This window comes from Fistularia commersonii, chromosome 2 (genome assembly GCF_037954325.1).
Source record: "Fistularia commersonii isolate RoL2024-O1a breed Wild chromosome 2, RoL_Fcom_v1.0, whole genome shotgun sequence".
Lineage (NCBI taxonomy): Eukaryota > Metazoa > Chordata > Actinopteri > Syngnathiformes > Fistulariidae > Fistularia > Fistularia commersonii.
The window spans coordinates 18753802-18778878 of record NC_141285.1 but is presented as its reverse complement, the minus strand read 5'-3'; the positions used below and the strand labels follow the sequence as shown (position 1 = coordinate 18778878).

At 40.9% G+C, this 25077-nt stretch overlaps 1 protein-coding gene across 2 annotated transcripts in view; it reads right to left on the bottom strand.

Moving 5' to 3' along the window:
- Nucleotides 1–25077, bottom strand: part of adam12b (ADAM metallopeptidase domain 12b) — a 75440-nt gene that overhangs the window by 18146 nt on the left and 32217 nt on the right. For both annotated transcript variants that reach the window (XM_086171703.1, XM_086171696.1), the window contains exons 4-12: nucleotides 22961–23039; nucleotides 20504–20580; nucleotides 18927–19116; nucleotides 17737–17802; nucleotides 16870–16941; nucleotides 16308–16477; nucleotides 15892–15976; nucleotides 9979–10127; nucleotides 1002–1179 (exon numbers count right to left, since the gene is read on the bottom strand). In XM_086171703.1, coding sequence (XP_086027829.1) covers nucleotides 1002–1179; nucleotides 9979–10127; nucleotides 15892–15976; nucleotides 16308–16477; nucleotides 16870–16941; nucleotides 17737–17802; nucleotides 18927–19116; nucleotides 20504–20580; nucleotides 22961–23039 — 1066 coding nt within the window. The remainder of the gene's footprint in view (nucleotides 1–1001; nucleotides 1180–9978; nucleotides 10128–15891; nucleotides 15977–16307; nucleotides 16478–16869; nucleotides 16942–17736; nucleotides 17803–18926; nucleotides 19117–20503; nucleotides 20581–22960; nucleotides 23040–25077) is intronic.

Genomic DNA, 25077 nt, shown 5'->3' with positions numbered 1-25077 from the left:
TTTCTAGGCCCATTTTAGCTCCTACTCCAAGGCAGGGTCTTTTTCCAGTTACATAGGACCTCATGTGACATGGGTACTCATTGATTGGTAGGATTCATAAGCCCTGCTCATCACCAAATAATTAAAATATGGTCCGCTGGTCAGCAGTATCCTTGCAACTTGTGAAAAAAATCAGCAGAACCAGTGAGAGATGAACTCACTGGAGGTCTGAGCTCCACTTGCCCTCTGCTAGACACGGATTTTCAGGGTGGTACATTGAGGTATTCAGAGGTATTTGCCAAAATACCTATGAAGCTGGCTAACGGAGGGATTTTTCACATGACTAACAGTGCACGGAGAAAATAAAAGCACCTAAACCCATTTCATTGGTCATGGTTTTATTTCCAACCATGCAGAACATGAATGTTGTGGAAACTTCTGTTCATTTAAGTACACATCACCTGCGATGGGTACTTAAGATGCACATCGTAGACGCTTGCATCACACTGGTCCCTACAGTGGTCCCTCAATGCCTGTGCATATGCAAAACTGTAATGTTCCCCTGGAGGAGGATAGTTCAGTCAAATTCGAGGTGGACAGTTCTCGGAACCGCGTTCTTCGAACTTCTCTGCTCAAAAGTGGCTCTCGTCTTCCATGATAGTGTGTGATGCACATATTTTTTGTTTTTGTTTTTGTCTGTTTTGTCTTTTGATGTATGATTCATAGCGAAGTCATGAAGCCCAGTGCAAACTATGGACATCAAGATGTTGATTGGATGAAGCAGGCTGAAAAAGGACAACTGAAAAGTCAAAAAGTCAAAGTCAAAAACAGCTGGGGGAGTTGTGTATCTAACTCTGAACACAATAATATTTAAATCAGCAACTTTTTCAAATTGTTTTTTTTTTTTTCCCAAGCATCATTTGTACAATCAAAAAGGAGTTTTCCTTTCTTAACAGAAAGCTCCACATACAGAATATTGCATAACCTTGAGTGATGAAGGATCCTATTTTTCAAAGCCTTACCTCTGGCTCTCCGCAATCACATTCCTCGCCCTCTTCCACATAGCCATTGCCACATTTCTGACCGCCGTAAAGCACCTTGACCTCCGGCATGTTGTAGAGACACATGCCCACACCTTTTTCCAGACTGGCGGCAAGGTCCTTCTTGCTGCATGTACTAAACACTGTGGGAAATGGATACCTAAGAGTGAAACAAAAAGAAGGATGGTGACTGCGCTGAGGGTGCGAACAAATCATCTTGTTTAAAGTCACACACATTTGCATGAGATGCTTTTTTTTTTTTAACTGAATAATAAAACACGTCTTACTCCGAATCCCAAATAATTTTCAAGAAATATGGAATCATTCTGTGGAGTCTCTTGAGCTGAGCATCTCACTGGCTTCCTTCGTTCACACAAATTGAATGCTCTACTGATATTGTATGAGCTCCACTCACTATGGCAGATTTTCAATCCAACTCAGTACATAAATGGCCCGTCAGATGTCCAGGGAACCATTTTGTCTGGGAGCTTTGTTTTCATAGGACGTCTCTTTGCCAGTGACTGTAACTGGCTTTAGGGAGGAACATGAAAAGGGGTAATCTGGATATGAGTAATTTGTAAGCGAGAAGGTGTGTGTGTGTGTGTGTGTGTGTGTGTGTGTGTGTGTGTGTGTGTGTGTGTGTGTGTGTGTGTGTGTGTGTGAGAACGTGTGTGTGCACGCGTGTGCATTTACTGTATGTGAAACCCAGAATATATAGAAAGCCCCCCAACCACATAATTTCCACCTTATTAATTTCACTACTTGGTATTGTTACCTGAAGTGCTGAGTAGTGGTTAATTTAGTGTGGAGAGAAATTGGATTTTCGAATTGAAAAAGAGAAAATGTTATGACTTTATGGATGGAACTGTGCAATATGCCAATAACATCTGTGAAGCCAGAGGGAATGCTGAAGCAGGGGATCCCAAAGTGGGGGTTGTGAGACAGATGGAGGGGTTATGAGATATATCATATAAAATTTCAAAAAATTACAATAAATTAACAAGTGAGGCAATTTTGTTTGCAAAAGGTGAATCTGGCACTTAAATTTAAAATAAGTCTGATTTCAGAGAGGCCTATAAATGTGCGTTATATATTTTGATGCTGCAACCATTTCTGGGATTAGAAGAAGTTGAAAATCGTAAGCACTTATGGTCAATGATTTCATTCTCATTATTTGGTACATATGAAAAGCCCAAAAAAATGTATTTTGCTTAAAAATATTTAAAGGGTCACAAAAAATAGTAACAACCAAAAAAAAAAAAAAAAACACACACTATTTACACAGAAGAACTATAGAATTGGACATTATAAACATATATCAACTATTCAATGTACATGTGCATTCAGATATTTATTGAAGTCTGCCTATGTGTTTATATGTTGAGATAATATCAGAATAATAAGTAAATCATTAGAATGGAAAATACAGAGTTGAGGAATCGCTATCTTGCTACTAGTATTATTCCAGGCTAGTGTCCCGATCTAACCTCTATTCTGACTAAGAGGATGAAACAAATAGAACTGCACAAAAAAAAAAAAAAGAGACATGTATCACAACCATCCCTGGTCCTTGTGACCTGCCAGCAGGAGAACAAGAACAACATCATGAAGCTCTGACAGAAAAGTCAGCTTTATACAAGCCTCAAAGAACCTGCAGTCATAGCAGGACATAGTCAAGAATTAAAAAGAGGAACTGAGTGGCAGCGAGCAGTAGCTAGCGGAGAGGCTTGGCACAGAAAGAGACAGTTGGCATAAGATACCTTAACATCTCGACTTCAGACAGAACATGTCATACATGCACTTATGCAGTGCTGTAATGAATGGGGATCTTCAAACGCAACACTGTGAATTGCATGACAAGACAGATATATGAAAAGTCAATGTTACACAAAATTCGCTTGTAAAGCCTGCCATTGCACAGTGAAGGAGGGGGAATGTGTGATACTTTGCCTCAGCCTACGGGGGATTTGGCTGCAGCAACTGCACAGATATTTCACTGCTGTTAGTTGACTATAGTAAAGCTTTTCCTAAGGGTATTGGAGAAAATCATAACGACTTTCAAAGAGAAAAATCTGGGGAAAATTATTTTCCTCCCAAAAGAATACAGATTTCCTTCATAGAACAGACAAAGCATAATCTCCAAACAGCCACCCTTTGGTTCAATTAGCTCCTGTCATAGCTCTTTCAACTAAAAGCCAGCCACATACATACACACACATAAGAAAAAAAAATAACCTGGCTTGCTCACAAAAGGGGAGCCCACGCACCAAATCACAGACATTCTCGGCAGATCAAACAGTGGCAGACAGAGCCAAGTCTTTCGTGAACGGCGTGGCTTGTCACTGACAATGGAACGCAGGCGTGCTCCAGGAACCACATGAACTATGAAAAGACGGTAAAGGGAAGACAAAATGTAACCACGGCCTGTTCTCAATCAACCAACCTTAATTATAAACACTGGAATGGTGGTCTTTTACAGAGTGCTGTCGAAAATCAGAGTCATTTGGTCCAAATAAGACCTTTGTGTAATTTATTGATATAACCCAATGGAGGTGAACACACTAATATGTTGCAAAGACCTCCTATTAACTTAGTAGTAAACAACAAATAAATGAACACTTCACATGCTTACATGCACGCACGAATGCACGCAAGTATGCAAGCACGCATGCATGCAGCTAGGGCACATTGCAAAATACCTTAATTAATGAGGAACTAATTAAATGATACTCACTGGATTTTGAATAACACTAATGAGTCTTTACAATTCAAAGATGAAGATAAGCTTTGAGAGTCATTCTCCTGACTATTCAAGATTAGTGCCCACCAAGCACAGAGCTGAGATATCCGTCTTAATTATCAACCTCTGACTGATGTGTTACGGTGTTGATGACTGTGTAAGACTTTGATAATTGCGCCAACCTGCTAATTTGCAATGCAAGACCTGCCAACTGACACCATGCCAGCCAGGTAATAGCTGCCCTCTCCATCTTGGTAACAGATGTGTTGTCAACCAAGTAGTTGTGTGATGGGATCTGATCCCCCGTGTGACCCCGCTTGCATGGTGCATATCGTCATTGCAATGAGGACATCACCCTGACTACTGTGCAATTTTCAGGCACGTATGGGGAAAAAAATGCTCACTCAGGGGTGGAATCTGTGTCGAGGCTCTGAGTGTTATTGCGCCAACGGCTGAATGTGTGTGACTGTCAGGTGGAGAGAGGGAGTTCTTTTCAATGAACAGGAAAAGACAACAGTAGACCAGACAAGGTCAGTATTTGCTATTGCCAGTTATGTCCGCTAGCATGCTCATCCTGACATTATTCTAGCACCCCTCCATACTTTCCAGTCAAACAATGAAATGTCTTCAAACAGAAAATCCATCTACAAGTGAGTGATGTTTAAGTTTTAGTAAAAAAGAAAAAAAATATATAATCCAATATTGCAGGTACAAAATGGAAAAAAATCATAGTATATTTCACAGCCTTCGTGTTAAATTATTTGTATATTTCTATACATATACACACACACATATACACATATTTATCATATCATCATCATATCAGCCATGCAGTACGATGCCCCTGGTCATGAGTAGCTTTTATAGATTGCACATGTCAGCGCTCTACGCTTCTTTTTTTTCCTCTTTTTTTTTGGTGTCTCTCAGCATTTCCCACACCTTCCTAGCTCCTGGCTGAAACCAACCTACATGGTTTCCATTAAGCTAAAAGCTGTTGAATGTCGACGGCAGCTTGTTCTTCACTCTGCGCTGGAATGTTGTTCCACCACTCCAGGTAAAACCTGAGGCAAATGCACCTCTGGAGTGCCATCACCCCTGTTACTGTCCCTTCCATCACTGGCCGTTCTCACAGCGCCATCCAGCCACCTTCCCAATTCTACCCCTGGCAATAAATTCTCCAACTGTGAATGGACTGGTGCAGCGTGTCCTGTACTTTATTTTACGATTGATATGTATAACAGTCTTGAATATCAGAATCTACAAATTACAGTCACCAAGGAAGCCTGGAACAAAAAGTTGTTTTTGGAAACAATTTGCTACTTCACTCTGCTGTGATAAGAGTGATCAGTAACCCTCATCATATACAAAAAAAACAAAACAAAAAAAAACAAAACAGTAAAGTTAATAACAATAGCATACATGTAACAAAGGCCTATGTATCAAATACCAAAATTGCCTGATTAATTCATATTACTCAACCTAAGTTCCTTGAGTAACAAACTGATGTGGAATTATAATTTAACAAATATAGAAGGCTTATCATTGTAGTAAAATAGTGAAATCAAATTAAAACAGCACAATGACAATAACGAACAAAAATGATTAAATCAGCCAGTATAGTGAAATAGACCACAAGCAAGCAACATGTGATAATCTCAGGTAAAGGTGATTTAGGTCAATTTGATCAAGTTGTCCCTTTGATGCTGGTGTGGTCAGAAAAGGATGAAATGTAAGTCTGGATGGCGATGGTGAAAGCTTTGCAATTGAGGAGGTGGTCATTTGAGGCCTATTCTATTTGTGGGCTTCTGACTGTCTGGCTATCTCAGCTGCACTAGAGACTGGCGTGCACTTGGTCCAAGCTAAGCAGGAGAGACATGTCTGACCTTTTCGCAAATGTTAGGCTGCACCACTGTTGTGGGCAAATGCTGATTAAATATCAGGAAAAATGAAAAAAAAAAACAAAAACAAAACAAAAAGAAAAACATCCAAAAATTTACAGCGAACACAAGCCCAACAGCAATACATATCACTCCATGCCTCTCTTTCCCACCAGAGTCTTCTGAAAACTATATTTATTAGCATCTCCTCTCACTTGCACTCTGTCATTCTGACAAGAAAATGTCAGATCTTGTTGTCTCGACAAAGACATCCTGATATTTCCTTTTGGTATACCCTTTGCTGTATGGTTACAGATGAAAAAGAGTACCTCTGAGCTTTTTCCACAGGTTGAAATGAGACTCGCTCCAAAATATGCCATGCAAATTCAGTCCATGTCTTGAGTAAATGTCTTTAAAGCAAGTCTGGGGGGGGGGGTCACACATCTATCATCAACAGCCATGTGTAGCCCTCTCGTTTTCCCTTCGTACTACCGGGGTATATCAATAACTTCTACCCCCCTCTATTTGTGGTCTTCTTCCTCCCGCTTTACTACGATGAGTGGAGAAAGACTAATAATTCTCGGCCCGGCCTGCCCGTCTGTCTATCCAGGCAAAGCACCTCTCTGCAGATCTCTCTGGACGCTGTGGTCCTGATTGCAGCTGGCAGTGTCACTGATAATCATATCATTTACATGCAGCCTGCATGGCTGCCTCCCCACCATTAGCAAGTGTGAGCTAAGAGTTATCCAAAACACGCAGGCAGATGAACTGAACTGCTTCACAAAATTGCATTTCTAAGTTCACAGGAGTAATTCAAGGAGTACTTTCGGCTGTGGGACAAAGTAGATAGATTTGTTCGTGACATTGGTCTTGATGTCACCATTGTGTTAGAAGTTGATAATTTAGTGACTGCGGTTATGAAGACAACGAAGCGGTGGCGGGCAGCTAGGTACATGGCTGATGAGACATTGACTTGCTTTGGAACAATATGTACAATTGTAAGAGCTCAAAAGAGTTTCTTGTTCCCGAGAAACTCATCTTATTTTTGTTTTTATAAAACTGAAAACAATTTGTGGTCTTTTCTTTATTTATGTGTGAAGTCCATGCGCATATACTTCTCCATGAAAAGCTGTTACTTTGTTGTAAAACTCCTCTTTATTTTCTTTATCTCCTTTATTTTATCCTGCATTGCTTTTAGCGCTACAGCAGTCACTAGCACCTACTAACTCGCATACTCCCGCTTAAGGTGAGGCACAGTATTGTCTGCCTCACCTCATGACTTTTCTCCAAGGTTTATTTTCTGATCGGTGAAAATAATTGTATCACACATGTTTTCAAGAACATTTAAAAAAAGATTGAAATCATACAGAAAAACAAATTTAGAAATCAGATCAGTGGAAAAATGTTAATATTTATATACCATTATCAGGGGGGGCATAACCTCAACTGCCTGCACTGCAAATTACTGCATGAAATAAGTCAAGCTTGGATATCTTATTAGTCCACAACATGATACAGTTGAAAAGGTGACACCCTGACATCATTTACCATCAGGCTCCAAAAGAAAATAGTCAAAAAAGGAAAAAAAAAAATTGAAAATGGACTCTCATATTAGCCATGTCTTGAGGGGAACAGCTCATCAGCATTCACAAATAACCGCAATTCAGGAGTCATCTGGCTGGAGGGGGGTTTGGCTAATCCAATGTTTGAACATTTTCAAATGATTTCTAAAGAGAAAATTGGTATTGCATGGCAGGGCGCGCTGTGTGTTTTGAGTGCATTTCTTTTTGTTGTCAGTGACCAAACCAAAGAAACGCATGTCTAGATGCTGACTCAGCACAGTTAACGATCAAAAAAAAAAAATCTATAAAAACCTCGATTCGAGTAAAGATTTATGTGGCATCCTCAAAGGTTACGGATCACCACAATCAATAAATACATTGTTGAAAATCCAGAGGCTGTTCTTTATTAACATATTCTTTTAAAAATAATTCAATACAGCTGTGACTCATCTGAACCCTGTGCTTAGGTCAGATAATCGCCCACTCTCCATATTCTCATGACGAAGTTGGATGTCTTGGCTGGAAAGCGAGGTCTTCACGACAATGTACGCCGGGTGAACATTTCCAAAACTACAGGGCATTAAAAGCCGCTGGGACTCTGAGAAAATCCTGCGTTTTGTTCCGCTGAAATTGATGTTCTGGTGTGAGTAAAACAGGATAAGGTTACCGTTGCCAGTGCTTGTTAAACAGCATTCAGCAGCACTTCCTTTTGTGTATATAGGTTATTAATAATGGCATGATTTATGTTTTAAGGCTTTCTTTGTGTGTGTGTGTGTGTGAGTGTGTGTGTGGGGGGGCACTACTTCTGCTTCCTGTGTATGTTTGCTGGGTTGGGGGATGTACATTAATAGCCATGTTGAAAAGCTATATCCGATGTCCTGAGGGTCATTTTGCTGAATCTCATCTCACCATTTACAGATTTCTTTCACATCTTAGAGCTTCATGCTTGATTGTGCCACACACACAGGAGGGAGAAACAGGAAATGTTCATTGCTTAGAAATGTGCATCATGTCTTGAGTGTCAAAGCTCTTAAGAGGATCCATCTAATCAGATTATAGATCTATAAGTAGATTATTTTTTTCTTGTATACTTAACCTTAAACATTCCCCTTTAGCCAATATGCTCACTACAGTTACAATACATTCTATATGATTTATTAGTTCTACATGATTTTAAAGAAATTCTTACATTAAAATACCACAAATCTCTGCCTTCTCCCAAAAGAAAGAAAAAAAAACAAATTATTATGCTGGTTCATGATGCTGGACACACTTTTGTGTTTTGAGATGTAAAAAAAAAAAAACAACAAAGTCTTGCCTTTGGGTTAAAATCAAATAAACAAATGAATGATGAATTCGACCGACTGTTTCAGAGCTCAATCCTGCAGTTTCACATTGTGCAGTTCAAACATTGTAACTGTAGGCAACAAGCAGAAATAAAATCAAAGCAAAGTAAAAAAACATTAATGGGATGGGTATCCATTTTTTCTGTCAAGGAATAAGACAGCAGTATCGATCAATACCTTTTATATCAAGAACAATTAATGAGGGCTTAAAGGTCACAGCTAATCAATCCATCAGCCATCAACTTCTCCACCTCGGTCCAAAATAATTTAATAATTTTATTGTGCTGCAGGTAATGAAGAAGAAAACCTACAATTGGAGTTTTTCTAAATTTGATCTTTAGTTTGTGCATTTATCTTTACGCATACCCGATACACTACAAAATTTAGTGTTTTGCTTGTTTGCACTTTTATCTATAAGCACAACAAATACAGCTGAAACTTCAAGCACAACATTCTATAAAATCCAGAATCCTTTCTTGCTTTCATTTAATTTTCTTGCCTTTTTTCTGAGTACTGTCTATAGCAAGTAAAGGTTGATTGCTGTGCTTTGTTGATTTCAAAACCCAAACATATTTGAGTCATATGGTTGTGTCTTTCAGCCGCTTTGTCTTTCTCCTCGCAGCACAAGAGATTCTGAGCACATTTCATCTGTGGCTTAGAATTGCTCCCTCAGACAAACCAGACGGGCATCCGAGTGAGGGTGAAATCTGGTATTACGCCCTGGGTTTGCCTTATCGGTTTGCTGTTTACTAACAGTCAGAGTCCATCACTTTCAGCAGCATTGTTATCACAGCGACCCAGGCACCACGGGTAGAATACTAGAGCAGCTGCTTTACTCTGAGGCCAGAATGCAAGCACGCGCGAGTGTGTGTGTGTGTGTGTCTGCCTTGGTGTGTGTGTGTGTGTGTGTGTGTGTGTGTGTGTGTGTGTGTGTTGCCGTTGTTAATTCAATGACAACTTAACACTACAGCATCTCATGCAGATGAAAACAATTGAAACTTCCTTCTTTTTCTCTTTGACTCAGACAAAAGGCAAATCACAAATTGATTTTGTTGATTCAAGATTTTAATCACAGAAAGATTTGAGGGGGTATTTTTTTTTTAAACAAAAGCCCAAATTAAAAAAAAAAAAAAAAAAAAAAAAAAGCATGATTTCTTTCTAAGATTAAACATTATAAAATCAACCATTTAGTTATTAATTGGTAGATTTTAAATCCAGTTTTGGCAATTGTGGTCTCATCAGACCAATCCTCAATACAGCGACTGTATGTGTATGTATGCAGTGCAGATCACATTTGGCTGCCTTATCTAGTGGAGGGGGGTTGGGGGCGGGTTGTGTTACAATCTACCTGGCATGGATTGTAATGATCTCTTCAGTCGTGCTTTGATGCATGAAAAAAAAGAAAGAAAAAAATCAAAACACACAAGCTCTTACCCCGTGGAGGGTGTCATGATACAGCCCCCGTGATCGACTGTCATCCTGCAGCCACATCCGCGCTCTGGTGTGTCGTGGTTCATGCCAAAATTGTGTCCGAGCTCATGAGCCAGAGTCACTGCAGCACCAAGAGGGTTCTCGGAGTGATCCTATGATAAACAGGAAATGGGAGTCTGGTATATTATCATGTTAGAACAGAGTGTGCAAATGTGCACATTGTTAAGAATTTGGCGAGTTACTTGTGCAGCAACTTGCAAACGCGAAGACAAATCAAGATGTGCAGCCATTCGCATAAAGGATTAAAAAGACAAGTTAAAATATATTTAAAACGCAAACATTTATAATGTAGATTGTCAAACCATATGATCTGCTGCCATTACCCCAAAAACATATTTTTTCCTGAATTCATCTGCTATTTCATTACCCCCGCTGACCCAATTGTATCCCCTTCCACAGGAAACCGTACGTCAGAAAGATTCACAAATCCACAACTATACAGCTTACTAATGCAATTTAATGCGAGACAACCAGTCTTCAGTAGGTGGGAAGTGACAGAGAATAAGAAAGAGATGGGATTTTTACTTTCATTATATTTGTAGACGGATAGGGTGAGAAAGAGATTTGCAATAAAGGAAGCAGACAGCTGGAAATTGTGAGGCTGATTGAAAAAAGTCAGTTGGTGGATACCACCAGAGCCATATCGCCTTCCAATAAACTCCTACTATGTTGATGTGGCCTTGTACTAAACGACCATTGACATCTCTTAACAGAATAAGGTAATGTTTATCACTGGCGTATCCCTTCTAAATGATTACATAATTAGAAAAATCTTAATCATTTCACTTGAACAAGGTGAAAATGACACTTACAATTAACTCACCTTCATAGTGCTTAACACAAGGAATGCAATAGAAAATATTTGCACATCACAAAATCCTGATTTCTTTTGCTGTGTAGTCTAGAGGACATAAATCAATCACCACTTCTTACGACTGTTAATTGGATGGGGCGACAAATCGTTCAGGACTGACACCCATTCCAAAGACAAAATAAATAAATATTGAGTGAGTATACAAGTCTGTATTGATGACATTCAGGGCCTGTTGGCATGAACTACTTGTCCTGGAATTATGGCTCTCTAAAGACACGTATAAGCAACCCTGGGAAGGCTGCAACTGAACTGATAAATAAGAGGTTACAAAGACTGACAGAGGAGGCAAAAACACACAGAGGGGGAAACTGGGCTTTATGTATTTGGATTCCTCCTTTAACTTTTTGCTTAAATTGAGAGTGAAGAGTTTCCCTCTTGTCTTTTAGGAATATTATCCTTAAGTTTTTGGACTAATGCCTTCACCCATCTTTTCTTTTGCCTTGATTCAACGAACTGAAGTCCAGAGCACAACGTTACATGTAATTAATCACAGTAAAGTTGTCAGAAAAGGCTGTTTACCTGTCTAATTCGGGTTCTTGTTGGAATATTGCATTCAATGTTAACAAAAAAGCTGATTACATTCTTGTTCAAAGTGTAGAAAATATGCCATTTGTTGGGATCCATGGCTGGGGCTCTGGGGGCAGCCGCCGTCACCAGTGAACCTGATTGAACAGGTGACTGATTCCAGCTGGGGGTGCTGGCACACCTGTAGCTGATCAGGCCTTGCCAAGCGGAGGATAGGAGGATCCTGCCACCAACCCTTTGGTGCCAGATTGTTGGTTGTTCCTTGCTTGTTCATTAACCCCCACCCCTTCAAGGAATTCTTTGGTCAGAATCCTGACCACACCGCCCAATCGGATGCTCACACAGGGTCAGCGACTTTGCCGTTGAGTTTAGGACATTTGCTGCCGCATCTGGGTGGAACTCTTCACCCAGTGTTCTAACAGCGCCTTTCACGCCCTCAACGACTCCTTGAAAGATGAATTAGCTCCCTTGGATTAGCCTGAAACCCTAGAGGGACTGATCTTTGCCTATCTGCCTTGATAACCGCCTGTAGGAGAGAAGCCAACAACAATTAGTGCATGGGACTACCCATTCATCTCCCAGCTCACTCCTATCCAAGACACAGGCTCACCACTCCGCGTCTAGAGCCAGTGCTGGTTGGTCAGCCTGTCTCTGAAGGAACGTCCATGGCAAATACAATCCAACCAGGGCCTCTACTGCAGATCCTCTGGCCATTTTGTAGCCACTTCTACCGTTTGGCCAAAGAGAGAGGGTTTGCCAGAAAACACTAGAAGGCTGGTAGGCGATCTTAGAACAGGTACCTCTTCAACTCATGCTCCCTGCTACTCCTCTTTTTAACAGCAACGCTCTCGGTCTCAGTGCACTCGTTGACTGTGGTTGCGAGCAGAATCTGATCGATCACTCTCTGGTCCAGCTGTCCAACATCGAAACCATACATCTGTCCACACCATTGACTGTTTCTGCGCTAAACGGTGGAACCTTACCTGGGATCACCCACAAAACAAACCCCTTAGAGTTGATAATTATCGTGAACAAATAACCGTCTTCCCCACATTGCACTCACTCAGTCACGCGCTCACTCAGATAAGGCTTTCTCTCCTCCTCACCACCCCTATGATTGCACACTAAATCCTCTCCCTGGGGCACTGCTACCTTCCAGTGGGCTCGATTGCCCGTCCGGAAAGGGAGGCCCTGTAGAGGTACATTACTTGCTGCAGGTATTATCTGCCACTCATCGCCCCTGGGGACAGAATTTTTCTTTGTTGGTCAGGATGGCTTGCTCCGGCCTTGTATTGAGTAGAGGACTGAATCAGATCACATGAAGAATGAGTATCCTTTAACCCTCCTGTTGTCAGCTAGGACCCCCAATGGGGGTCTAAAAGTTAATTGGGGGTCTCCAGTCCAATCCCCACAAACAATTTGTGGTTGAGGTTGACTCTTCTGAAACGGGGGTTGGTGCAGGCCTTTCCCAATGCACGGACTCTGGAAAGTTTCACCCTTGTGCCTTTTACTCACGCACGTTATCCCCAGCTGAGAGGAACTACAATGTGGGGAATTGGGAACTTCTTGCAATCAAGCTTGCTTTGGAGGAGTGGCAACATTGGTTGGAGGGTACTGAGTATCTGGTGCTAATCTGGACAATCACAAAACCTAGTTTACCCATAGTCAGCCAAGTGTCTTAATTCTTCTCAATCCAGTTTGGACTCTTTTTCCAGTTCAATCTCCATCTCGTATCGTCTAGGCGGCCAAAGCCTGATGCTCTTTCTTGTCGGACAATGACAAGACTCAAGCTTCCATCCTGCCGTCCAACTGCACTATTGGGACTCCCTTGGGCCATTGAAGATGTTGTCAACCTGGCACTGGTCCATGCCGCGAGACATGTCCCCACCTTGGTCTATTATTGTCTCATCCATTTGGCCCACTCTTCCAGTTATCAGCTAAAACATTGCCCTTATCATGCCGTCGGTGGCCGTCCATCCAAAAGGACATCAATGACTATGTTCTCGCGTGCCTGGTCTGCGCACGCAACAAGTCCGACCACCCGCACGACTCCTTCAATCTCTGACCATTCCGAAGAGACCCTGGTCAAATATCAACTTCGTCACTGGCCTTCCCCCTCCCCAGGGGATGATGACCATCCTCCCCATTGGACCGGTTCTCCAAGATGTGTCACCTTGTTCCCCTAAAAGCTCCCTTCAGGGAGCTCCACTGCTAGTCAGTGACATTTTCCACCAACCCCTTTGACTGGATCTAGTTTCTTCCCTGGGTTGACTACGCTCCCAATTTGCACCTTCCCGCTGCCACTGGTCTGTCCCCTTTCGAGGCCCTCCTGGATTATGACCTGGGTTGGTCCAACACCAAATCCGTCGCTGCAGGCAAATCTGGTCTGGCATGCTGCAGTGCACCTCCGAGCAAAACTGCCACTTTGCTGACTGGAGGCGGACTCCTGCTCCCGTCTATTCACCTGGGCAATGAATCTGGCTCTCCTTGCAATATTCCCTTGAAATCCACCTCCTGGAAGTTGGGCCCCTAGATTCATCGGCCCATTTCAGCTGTAATCAGCCCCTCTGCAATTCACCATCTCTGCGTTCACGCGACATTCCATGTATCCCAGGTTAAGCTTGTGCCTTCGGCCCACCCAAGACATTGAGGGGTGCACCATGCAGACTCTGTCCGACAGATTGTCAATGGCTGGGGTTAACGATCCTTTGTAGCTTAGGAGGGCTATGGTCCTGAGGACCACTCTTGGGTGCCTCGTCTCCCCCCCCCCCCCCCAGGTTCCATCCCTCATATCGGATTACTACGCTTCCCTTCCATCTTGTTCCTCTGGGCCGCCAGGTGGCGACCATTGGGGTTGTTGTTGGGATCAGGGGCTAGGGGTCTGGGTGCAGCCCCTGTCACAGTGAGACTGACTGAGCAGGTGAAAGATTCCAGCTGGGGGTGCTGGCACACCTGTGGCCGATCAGGTCTTGTCAAGTGGGAGGATAAGAGCCTGCCACCAGCCCTTTGGTGCCTGATTGTTAGTTGTTCAGTACTGCCCTGCATTCTTTGTCTTGCGCTTCCTCACCAGCGCCTAGTTCCTGTGACTCCTGACGCCTCTCCTTGCCAGCCCCTTGTTTCGGTCACTCCCAGCCAGCTTCCAGTTCCTGAGACAACCCTGTCCCAGCACAGCTCTCTATTCACCTTCCTCGTCAATAAGACGCCCTGCCTCCTGAGTAACCCTGTGTTTGGGTCAGACGCACCTTCTGTAAACATGACATCATTTTGAAAAGTGTTTGAGATATAGTTTCTTTTCCTTAAACGGTTTTCTGCTGTAAATTAGAATCTTTGCTGCCTTTCTTATACCAAAAAGCCATTTACTTACAATTTGATTGGCACAGAAAGCCCCACTCTGACTTTGAGCGGGGGAGATGGGAAGCTCTGCTTGTGTCATGTACAACAGTGGGAGGACGTCTAGATGACATTTTATATCAGAGACGGATGGAAAGGACTGCAGTAGTGGCCATTGTTTTGAAACTAAATACTCGTATTTTTCTTCAAAACACACATTATGTGGAAAAAATTCAAGACATGAATGCCATTAATGATTTTTATATAATCTTACCAAACCTAATTTTGAATAATTTAGTGTTATTAAAATTGCAGTTTTTATATTGAATGATGATAGGTGGGACTGAACCACATGTCCCCATATAATCCGAGATATAATTTATCTTACACCCTCTACAGTAACTGTCTTCATGGCCCTTTAATCTCCATCCCAACAATTTGCCATCTGTAAGTAATAAGGAAGAGCCTCGGCCAGCAGGAAAGGAAAAAAAAAACCCTCTATAAATGGAGAGATACATCTGGGATGGTGCCTAATGGCATTGGGCTGCTTACAATTCTGTGCTTTGGCATTACTGCCGAGCAATAGAGCTGAGAGATGAACCAAACAGGCAGATAATTTACAATACGTAATAACGGAGTCTGCCAAGAGCCATGTATTAAGATGAATTTTAAACAGAAACGTGCGCTGTCATAAAAGTCCATCACACTTCACAAAGATATAAATGTGTTTTTTTGTCTGAATGCAACCTTTGATTTACCCTCACAGCTCAAAGGGCCATTTTATAGATATAAAGATTGAAGTGGGGGGGTGGGGGGGACACACACAAAACTGACAAAATGACTTACATGGTTCTAACAAAGACATGTATAACTGCACTTGGAGAGCTTTAGTTTGTATATTCCTCAAGGGTATATGGAGGCTTACAATGACGATAAGAACTTGAGTGTTGTGCTACAATAATATCATTACACTTAAAAGCACGACTTCTTGCAAACAAAGTGCTTTCCATACAACCCAAGCCTTATGTAAGTGTGTGTAATATGGACAATTTCCACATGAACACACTTTCGCCTCTCACAGCGGGGATGGGAGGTCGGGTGGGAGCAGGAAAAGATTAAACGCTTACCATGACAATACCTCCGGACTGCTCGACGGTGCACATGCTCATAATGGGAGCCATGCCAATCGTGGTGCCCTGAAAGTAAACCCCACTGTAAAGTACAGTGGACGGAAGTAGACAAGGGCAGTGTGAGTGTAAAGAATTACAGGGGTTGGAGATTATGTACATTACAATGTGTATTTTATATATATATATGTATGAGTTGATTTAAAGACAGCAGAGCATTTCAACTATCGGTGATGAATCATTGCTTTTATGAAATATTGGTGTAAAAGTACTTTGGGAAAGGGGTGGTATTAAGTTCAAGTATTAGATATGATGTATATTGTGTGCTGTGAAATTCATTATAATTTTGTGAAATCAATTGAGTTTTAATGGATCAAAATTTGTAAGTCTATTGTGTCTTAAAAGCCTTTTTTCACCTTATGAGCTGAGCGTTGTCGTGAGGTTTCTGGGGCAGCAGCTTGACTTTCCGCCAATCCAAGAACTCATGCAGGGTGGTGAAGGGATCCTGAGTGACGGGACATTTATCTGAGTCACTCCACACCTCCAGGCCCACCAAAGCCACTCGAATGTTGAGGGCTCTGTAGAACTGGAGCAGAAAACGGATGCATGTTGAAAAAAAGCTGGTTCACCGTCAGTTCAAACACGAAAGGTCTGGAGCATTATGATAGTTTGAACAGCACAAATATGATATAACAGTTGTAGGACACTGAGGTGATTTGCTGCCGAGATCCTGATGACAGCTGTGATCAGTGTTTGTTTACAATGTCACAATCCATGCCACCTCAAACGAACCCACTGAGTCTACAAGCTTTGTAACCCCTGCTCTGGCACGAGCTTTGTACGCGTTTCATTTGTACAGCTGTTTTAGTAGGACACCAACAAATCCAAGAGTCATCCCATTAATCTGGACTGCGAGTAATATTTCCATTTTTTTTTCTTTATTTATCCTTCCTGTGCTGAGCGGTGGGCATTCTTTACCTTGTCCACATAATTGGCAATTTCTGCCAATCTCTGTTTCACCTTCTCCACATCCTTCCCCTGTTTCTGGAACTGAAAAGAAAATAAGATGTTATCACTGGGAGGAACTTGTAACACTGACACCCAACTGGTGCCTAAATGCATGTTGGCAAAGCTGTACATTTGATACATTGTTGTTTTATGTCAGGAATGTGTATGTATGTTTTGATAGAAATGCCTGGTGGTTAAACGAAACAGTCTCTGAATCCAAAGTTGATAATTTCTTATTAAATGAAAAGCAAAGTGAACATGAAAATATTCACTGTTTCGACCATCTGGATCAACACAAATCTCCCAATAATCTGAGAGGTGAATGCGGGGAGCAGGTATATTGGCAGATCATACGGCCAGGAAAGACTTGGAACTGGATTGTACCAAAGTCACACCCTATATTTCCGACCCGCTGTGTATGCACCTGCGTGTCAGCCGGGAGTCACAAAGTAGGAGTCCAAGTTTCAGAGCGAACTTAATCCCTGGTTGCTTTTAAATTGTCCTTCCTCTTTATTTGGGTCGCTGGAATTAGCGCAGGCCACAAGGAGGAAACCCAGCAATGAGCTTTTCAATGCTCATGGGGACTCTTCTGCAACCACATGGCTTTTTCCTGTTTCCTGTCTGCTCACTGGGAAATCATGCAGCATTTCCTGTCAAGACGAACTCTTTGCCAAGCGACCACACTACTTGTCGCACACTGACCTACATCTGCTGCCGTTCCAGAGGGACCGGATCTCTGTTACTACAACTTAGCCTGCCTTTCCCCTATTATACCATGCTGGACTGTTGTGTTTTCAGTGTGGTGCGGGATGATGGGAAGCAAGATGGATGCATTACCTCTCTGTTGTCTGCAACAATGATTAGCTCCACGTATTTTGTTGTTTTTTGTGCCTGCCTTTTGTGCTGTCATAAAAAAAAAACAAAGGTAATGTGTGTTAACAGTGTTCTGGGATGTACTAAAATAGAAAGCTGTAAACCTGTCCTCCAAAACACTTAGCTGCTTTGTATGTTAAGGAGTGAAAAAATTGTGGACATATTTTGTATGTTCTTCCTGCGGGCTTACATCACAACCTTTATGATTAACGCTTTTAAATGTACATTGGCTAAAACACTTGAAAGGAAGAGTGCAACAATCATAAAAAGATACACAATATTGTCTGGCTAGTGGTAAACGGTATGCATCAGGCTCTTTAGAATGTAAAATTGAAGCTGAAGAAGTTGAGTCTTACAATTGCTTGCAAAAAAAGGAAAAGATATTAATATTATAGATTTTACCAGTACTAAACTCATAAAAATGATTTCCAGAAATTGGGGCACACACAGATAATGTTCCAATTTAAACAGAGCCACACTACCTAGCTCCTCTTATTCTGATCCTAATGCAAAGAGAAATTGACAGATGTTGGTTGCAGTTCCATATTCAATATGCAAATGAATGAAATTGGTATTACCCCGCTTACCTAGCCCTTGGCAAGAAAGAGAAAAACAGAGTTTCAGAAAATACGAAGGCTGCAGATGAACAATTTTCAATGTCCTCCGATAGCGCTAAGAATGCTATTTCCCTTGAAAAGCCAAGGTCTGTCAAAAGAAATTCTATCTATAAAATCCTAATACTCAAGTAATAACTATTAATCTTTAATAGTAAATTTTACATTCACACGCAATTTTTTGTTTGTTTTGTTTTCGGGGAACTGGGACAGATGGATGTGGCACCTGGTCTATGGAAGCGTTTGGCCAAACCCTCTGCGTGTGCCTTCAAATTTGGGCTTGAAGCTGACATAGAAATGAATGTGAAGCTCGAGGCAACACCCAGAGTGAACTTATCCTAGTTCGCTGGTTGCCAGTGCACTGATCTTTGGTCAAATACTAATTTGTCTTATATTACATGATTGTGTGTCTCGATATTTGAAAATATTTGTACAACATTCCGTCTATTTAAGAAACTCTTACAGGTCTGACACTGTAGCTTGAAACTGCAATATGTAGCAGTTTCACTGCTTAAAAAAATTACACAATGCTTATCTCACCCTTGTGTGGAAAGACTGGAAGGGCCTCCTTATGTGGTCTTCAGGGACGACCGAGGACATATTGAAGCCATGACCACATGCTCCTGGTGTAAATGCAAACTCCTCTATTCTATAGATGAGGTGATCACCGTTGTTGTTGTCAAACACTGGCTCGATGATGAATGTCTTGTTTTCAAGTGCGAAGAAGCCTCTGCAGGGACAGCAGCACATGTCTGAAAACAAAGCCTGACTAAACAATGAATCCCTCTCTTCCAGAACTGTTGAACCGAGCTGAGGAACAAAAGCCCAATGTAACTGAGGCCAAATGAAATTAACATTTTCATGTAGGAATTTACAAAAATAGTACCGCATCCAGTCCAGATATAGGTCTAGGAAAAGTCTTTGTTAATTCAGAATATTTGTTTGTGAATCACTTTTAAGATAACCTTTATTAATTTTCAAAGGGGAAATTCCTTAATTATATTACAATGAATTAAATTCTGCACATGCACTCAACACTTGGTCGACTGATAAACTCCAACAGATGGAGATAATAAAAAAAGTCCTAAAAATATGTGAGATGTCAAAAAACAACAAAACTGGGCAAGACATTAGGGTTCAGAAAAAGTTTTTTTTTTTTAATTATCAATGCATTGTAAAGCAAGTGGAATTAAACTCTTGCCGTGGATAATTAATTTCATATGCTTAGCACAAGTCACAATATACATAAAGTTTGGGAAAAAGTGGGGTGGTGTGTTTTTTTTTTTTTTATGACTCCGCCCTAACAAAGCAAATATATATGCCAAATTGAAAAGTGCTTTAGTTAATTCTCACCGTTTCTGGAGTCTCCTTGTTACAAAGGTCACCCGGGGCTATACTGGAGCCGGGGAAGGCGCATTTCATTATACAGAAGCCAAAGCTTCTGTATTTCCTGACCAGTATACAATCAGACCAGAACATGTGATGTGGCCAAAAATTATTAATTTCTATTATATCAGTACTTTGATACTATCATGCAGTCATTTCGTAACTCTTAATTATGGTATTAAATATCAATATTGGATTGATTAACACAACTGTCGAAAAGGACTGGAACTCATAAATACAGGAATTATGTTTTAATATATGCACCTATGTAAGAATTAGACAACCCATTGCACTAATTATTAACTTGTCTGATATTATGTTTCACTGTTAAACAGTGTCTATGGCAAACTAAGCATTTACTGTTCAAAACAAATTCTTATTTTTTATGACTTAATTTTTGCATCATACTGTTATGCATCTATAAAGGTTTTCGCTGATAAGCAAAACTCAAATCTTCCAATTGGGCTTTGTCATTAGTAAAACCTAGATGGCAATTACCGCCGAAATGGATTCTGTTGTTTACTGGGAATCTCTCCCTGACAAAGACAATGAAGTGTGACATTTTCTCCCGTCCCTGTGAGCCACAAACCAACTTATTGATGCTTAAAGGGCTTAAGACTGATGGGCTGCGCTGCAAAATGACTTAAGTAAATATAAACACTGCAGTGGCAAATAGCGCTTAAAGGGCAGCACTGAATGCCGTTTGAATACAAAAGCAAGTAATGTCTTACCGAAGGCCTGAGCAGGCACTGAGGGTAACGTCGGAGTTTGGATGCGCTTGCACTTTTCCATGGTAGTAGCAGTTATTCTAAAAGATATAGATTGTTCATACGAAAACATCTTAAACAAAGGGAGATTCTGACAGTGTGATTAAAAATGTACTACATTAGAAAAAAATAACTGATATTCCCCGCTGGAGTAGGTTTTACCTGACATCAAAAGAGAAAAGGAGGACAACATACTCCTGAAGATGCCTTAAGTTAAGTTATTTAAATTAGCATGCTCTGCAGAACAGCCTTCTCTCCTCTGCCTCTAGATGCAAGCAGACTTTTTTTTTAGATAAATGTAGCCTGTTTGACCAGGAGAGGCAAAATAACTGAAATGGATGATCGGTGATAGCAATTTGTACATATCATATTTTCCAGAATTATTCAATTAGAAAGGGTAAGAAGGCGGGGGAGCTTTGAAGTTGAAGCATAGTTGGTTGGGGAGAAAAAATAAAAACAAAGGAAATTCAACCACCTCTGCAAAGTATTGATTCATACTTTCATCGAGTAGAAACTGGTCAAAAGTTCACACACAGATGTCATGGCAGTAATGTGCAGTCAGGGGAGGCAGGAGAGGCTGTGCCTCCCTTGCCAATCTTGGAAGGGAAAATTTAATAATGAAAAAAATAAATAAATGTTAATCTTTATCAGTTATTTGTGCTCCGATGGTATTTTCCATTTAACTTCACCAGTTTAGATGTATTTTTATTCTGTATCACTGGATTTTCACATTTACTGTTCAAATACAGAGAAGAGACGTGTGGTGAGGCAGTGGACTGCTGAGCCTCAATGTAGATTGCGCAATGATGGCTGACTGCTGGCATGCTCTACACCAAGACTGTATTGCTGTCTTGCTTTATGTCGCTATTAAAATGTTATTAAAACACTTTTGCTATATGAACTGCACTTCCAATGCAACCTGGTTTTTTTTGTCAACAACTGTGTGTGTGTTGCTAGTTTATTGTGCTGAGCGATCACAAAACAGCTATGAAGAGACACTACGTGAGGCAAGCAGTACTCCTGCCTCATTGTAGGGGGCGCTCCTGATTCCAGGGATTATTCTTGCAACCCCTCAACTTATTCAGTGAATAAGCTAGTCTCTGAGGTTTATATGTCCGTAAATCTGATTGTGATGAAGTCAGTGCCTTGCCAGCCATGTTCCTCACAGCACATTACTGTGTCACAGTTCAAAAACATAATAATTCTCAAATATGAGCTATTCAGAAATGAATCAGATTGAATGTAATTTGTCAGGTTCAGAAAGACAGAAAAAGTTAAGCTCTTCTGCCAGTAGTTTAAATGTGCCCTAGGTTTCCACTTCCTTAAAACCTTACATTTTCCCAATTGATTTATGTCCTGATGTGTAAATGCAGTTGTTCTGACTTGAGTTTTTTTCTGACTTTGTAATGCAAATAGTGAGTCGCTACATCACGTTTTTTTTTTTTTTTACTGGACCTCTGCTATCAGATAATTAACAGGATGACAGTGTTTATTTTTAGGAATGATTCTTTTGCGTAGTCTGAAATACTCAGCTGGTAAAAAATACCTGCAGATGTTGAAAGCTTATCTTTTGCAATACATTTATGTCTATTTGATAGTCTGTTGCAATGTTTGCAAACATTCTCACACAAAATTGAATGTGAGTAAAAGAGATTGCGAAGAGCTGTTTGTGTAATTCCGTGGGAAATAGACTTGTCACTCATTGCCAAATTACCAAAAGTTTCCCCGCTGAGCTGTAACTGAACTGTCAATCCCCGCTCACCTGTGTTCAATTAAATGCCGATTCCTAATTATTTTCAGAGTAAAAACCACAAGACTATTAAATGTGGTAAATAGTAGAAAGTAGAGAAAGGGAACACATTGTAAAAGTTGTGCACCGAGATGTGATTCCACCTTAGAAATTCTGTAAACGTTTATCAGTGCATCAACACTGAGTTGTGCTTTGTATTTTGATAAGCACTAAATAAATGTCTTCCCTTTAAAAAGAGCAATGACTTAGACCCTCTCTTTTACTGAGCTTGCGTTCAAACACAATACTTAAGAATAGATCATCTGTCAAAATGCGACTAAATAAAACCCTGATGGCGCTTCTGGCTTTAAACCAGCCTGCATGAAAATAAAGCTTATCAACAAGTAGGCCACAGGATAAATGTCATGTTTATCATCAGCCAGATGCTTTCAAATACACATTGGGTTACATTGTCATGATGGAAGCACCTATTAAAAAGCAATTAAACACTAACCATTTCAAATCCCAAGTTGCATTTACGACTAATTCACATGATACGGTCTAGATTATCATTAATGTAACGGACAATTTGCAAAATCAGTGTAATGGGTCAGCCTTTGCGGCGCGACTGCCCGGTGTCACAGTAGCACAACCAGACCGTAAATGTCAAAAGCACTCAAGTGCCGCTGTACCGTGAAGTTGTGAGCACCGGTGACTGCGCTTCCATCCTCTCGGTAGTGCGTCTCAGTATAATGGCTTGCAAAAAGACCCCTAGGAAGAAAAGAGAAACACATGGTGTTTTTACCAATGTGGAAAGATGATGGTGTTTTTTTTTTAAACTCACAAGAAAACTAAAGCCTGCTATCATTTTCTTTTCTTTTGCAATGACTTGTGAGATAATGTCTGAACAAGGGGTGAATGGATTCTCCATGGTTAATGCATGTACTGAAATCCATTGCAATTCAGCATGGCAAAGCTAAGTAGGATCCCTGCTGGGGCCATTTTTTTTGTCAGACTGTGTGTCAGGAAACATTTTACTTCTGTGTTTGAGTGTGTATGTGTGTGAGACGGGTGTATTTTATTTTACTCCTCAGGACATGAGCAGATGGACAGAGTGAGCCCCACCCCAAGCATTGGCAGAGGAGCAGTGGGAACGCCCATCGTTTGCAGCTGCATAAGCACACAGAGTTTGGACGGATGATCTCAGCTTGTATGTGTGTGTGTGTGTGTGTGTTTGTTAAGAAGGCACTGACAAGTATGAAAAAAAATAAAAACAAAATACATACAAAATACAACACTGATCTATCATAACAAAACAAAAAAACAAAAAAACAGAATGGGATGGTAGCGGAGTAGGAGAAAGGGGAAAACTTCAGGCCAAGTTCCAATCTCATCTGAACACACTGTATGATTTGCAGTTAAACAAAAGTAAATATCCACCTGGTGCTAGGTTTGAAAATGTTTAACTTTATTAAATACTTATAACAGCTTATTATAGTACCTCATCATGCCATTGGTAAGCTCTTAAATAAATTTGCAAACCGTAATCTCTTTAAAGAGAGTGGTTGCTTTATTAGATTTAGGGGACATATCAACACGAGTTACACACCTAGCATCCAATACAAAAATATCGAAATATCATTCTTTGTTAACGCAAGCAGTGCTGAAGAAGAGACATGCATTAACGGCCTCTTCTTAATAACCCAGAATAGAAATTATAATTTTGTTACTGGCAGGAGAGAAAATTAAAATGAAGGATGTGTGCGCGATTGAGTCCGGATTTGTGTCACATGAGCCATAATTCCAAATAAATTCACTGCTGTTGAATTTGGAAGCATGTTCAGGAAAGCCAGCTTAGGGCAGAGGCACGGCCACGACATGAACGCCAAAGCCGGGGTTTTACATGTTCGAATCTGCCTGTAATCAAGAACTTGGCAGGAGCTCGTGGAGTTTATGAGGCCATGGATATTTTACGATGTATTTGAAAAGGTCTGCTCTCACTTATTACTTTTTTAGCACTTATTACTCTTAGGTCTATCTCATGATGATCCCCCTTGACCACACATTGCTTTGACTCACTTTTGCTGACTTTCAAGAGGTTGATACAGAGAAGTAATATCTATATTATTATTATATTGAGTCATTGATGTATTGAAAATTAATCACTGGAGGCACAGACGTTTATGAAGTTTATGTATTTTCTATCAGTTCACAAACCTTCCAGAAATAAGGGTGCTGTCTATATGTGCGTTAACAGCATGAAATATCTAAAGAGAACTGAAAACAGGGACAGTACCTAACTGCTTATGAATATTTTCATAGTGGCTAACAGATTCATTCATTATATTGACAGCTTATCCTGCACTAAGGATTGCAGTGATACATGGGGAGTCTATCCCATCTGTCACTGGCCTAGAGGCGGCGTTCACCTTGGACCAGGCGCCGGTCCATCTCAGTGCCACATATAGACACACAACCATTTACACCAAACAACCATTAGGGTCTCCCATTAACCCTCTGGACCGTGGGAAGAAATCGAAGAACTTGAGAAAAAAATATACATATTTTTGTAAGCGTCTACAGAAGACTGGAATTTTGCTCGAAACATCATGCTATATACTGTATGTAAAATAAATTATCTCAAATTTGGAACACTCTTGCCGTTCAGATTTTTTTCAAACCTTTGTTAAGACATTGAAGAACCCCCACGCACACATGGGGAGAACATGCAAATGCCAAACAGAAAGGCACCTGGTGGAAATCGAAGCAAGAACCGCCTTGCTGTGAGTTGGGAGCGCTAGCCATGGGG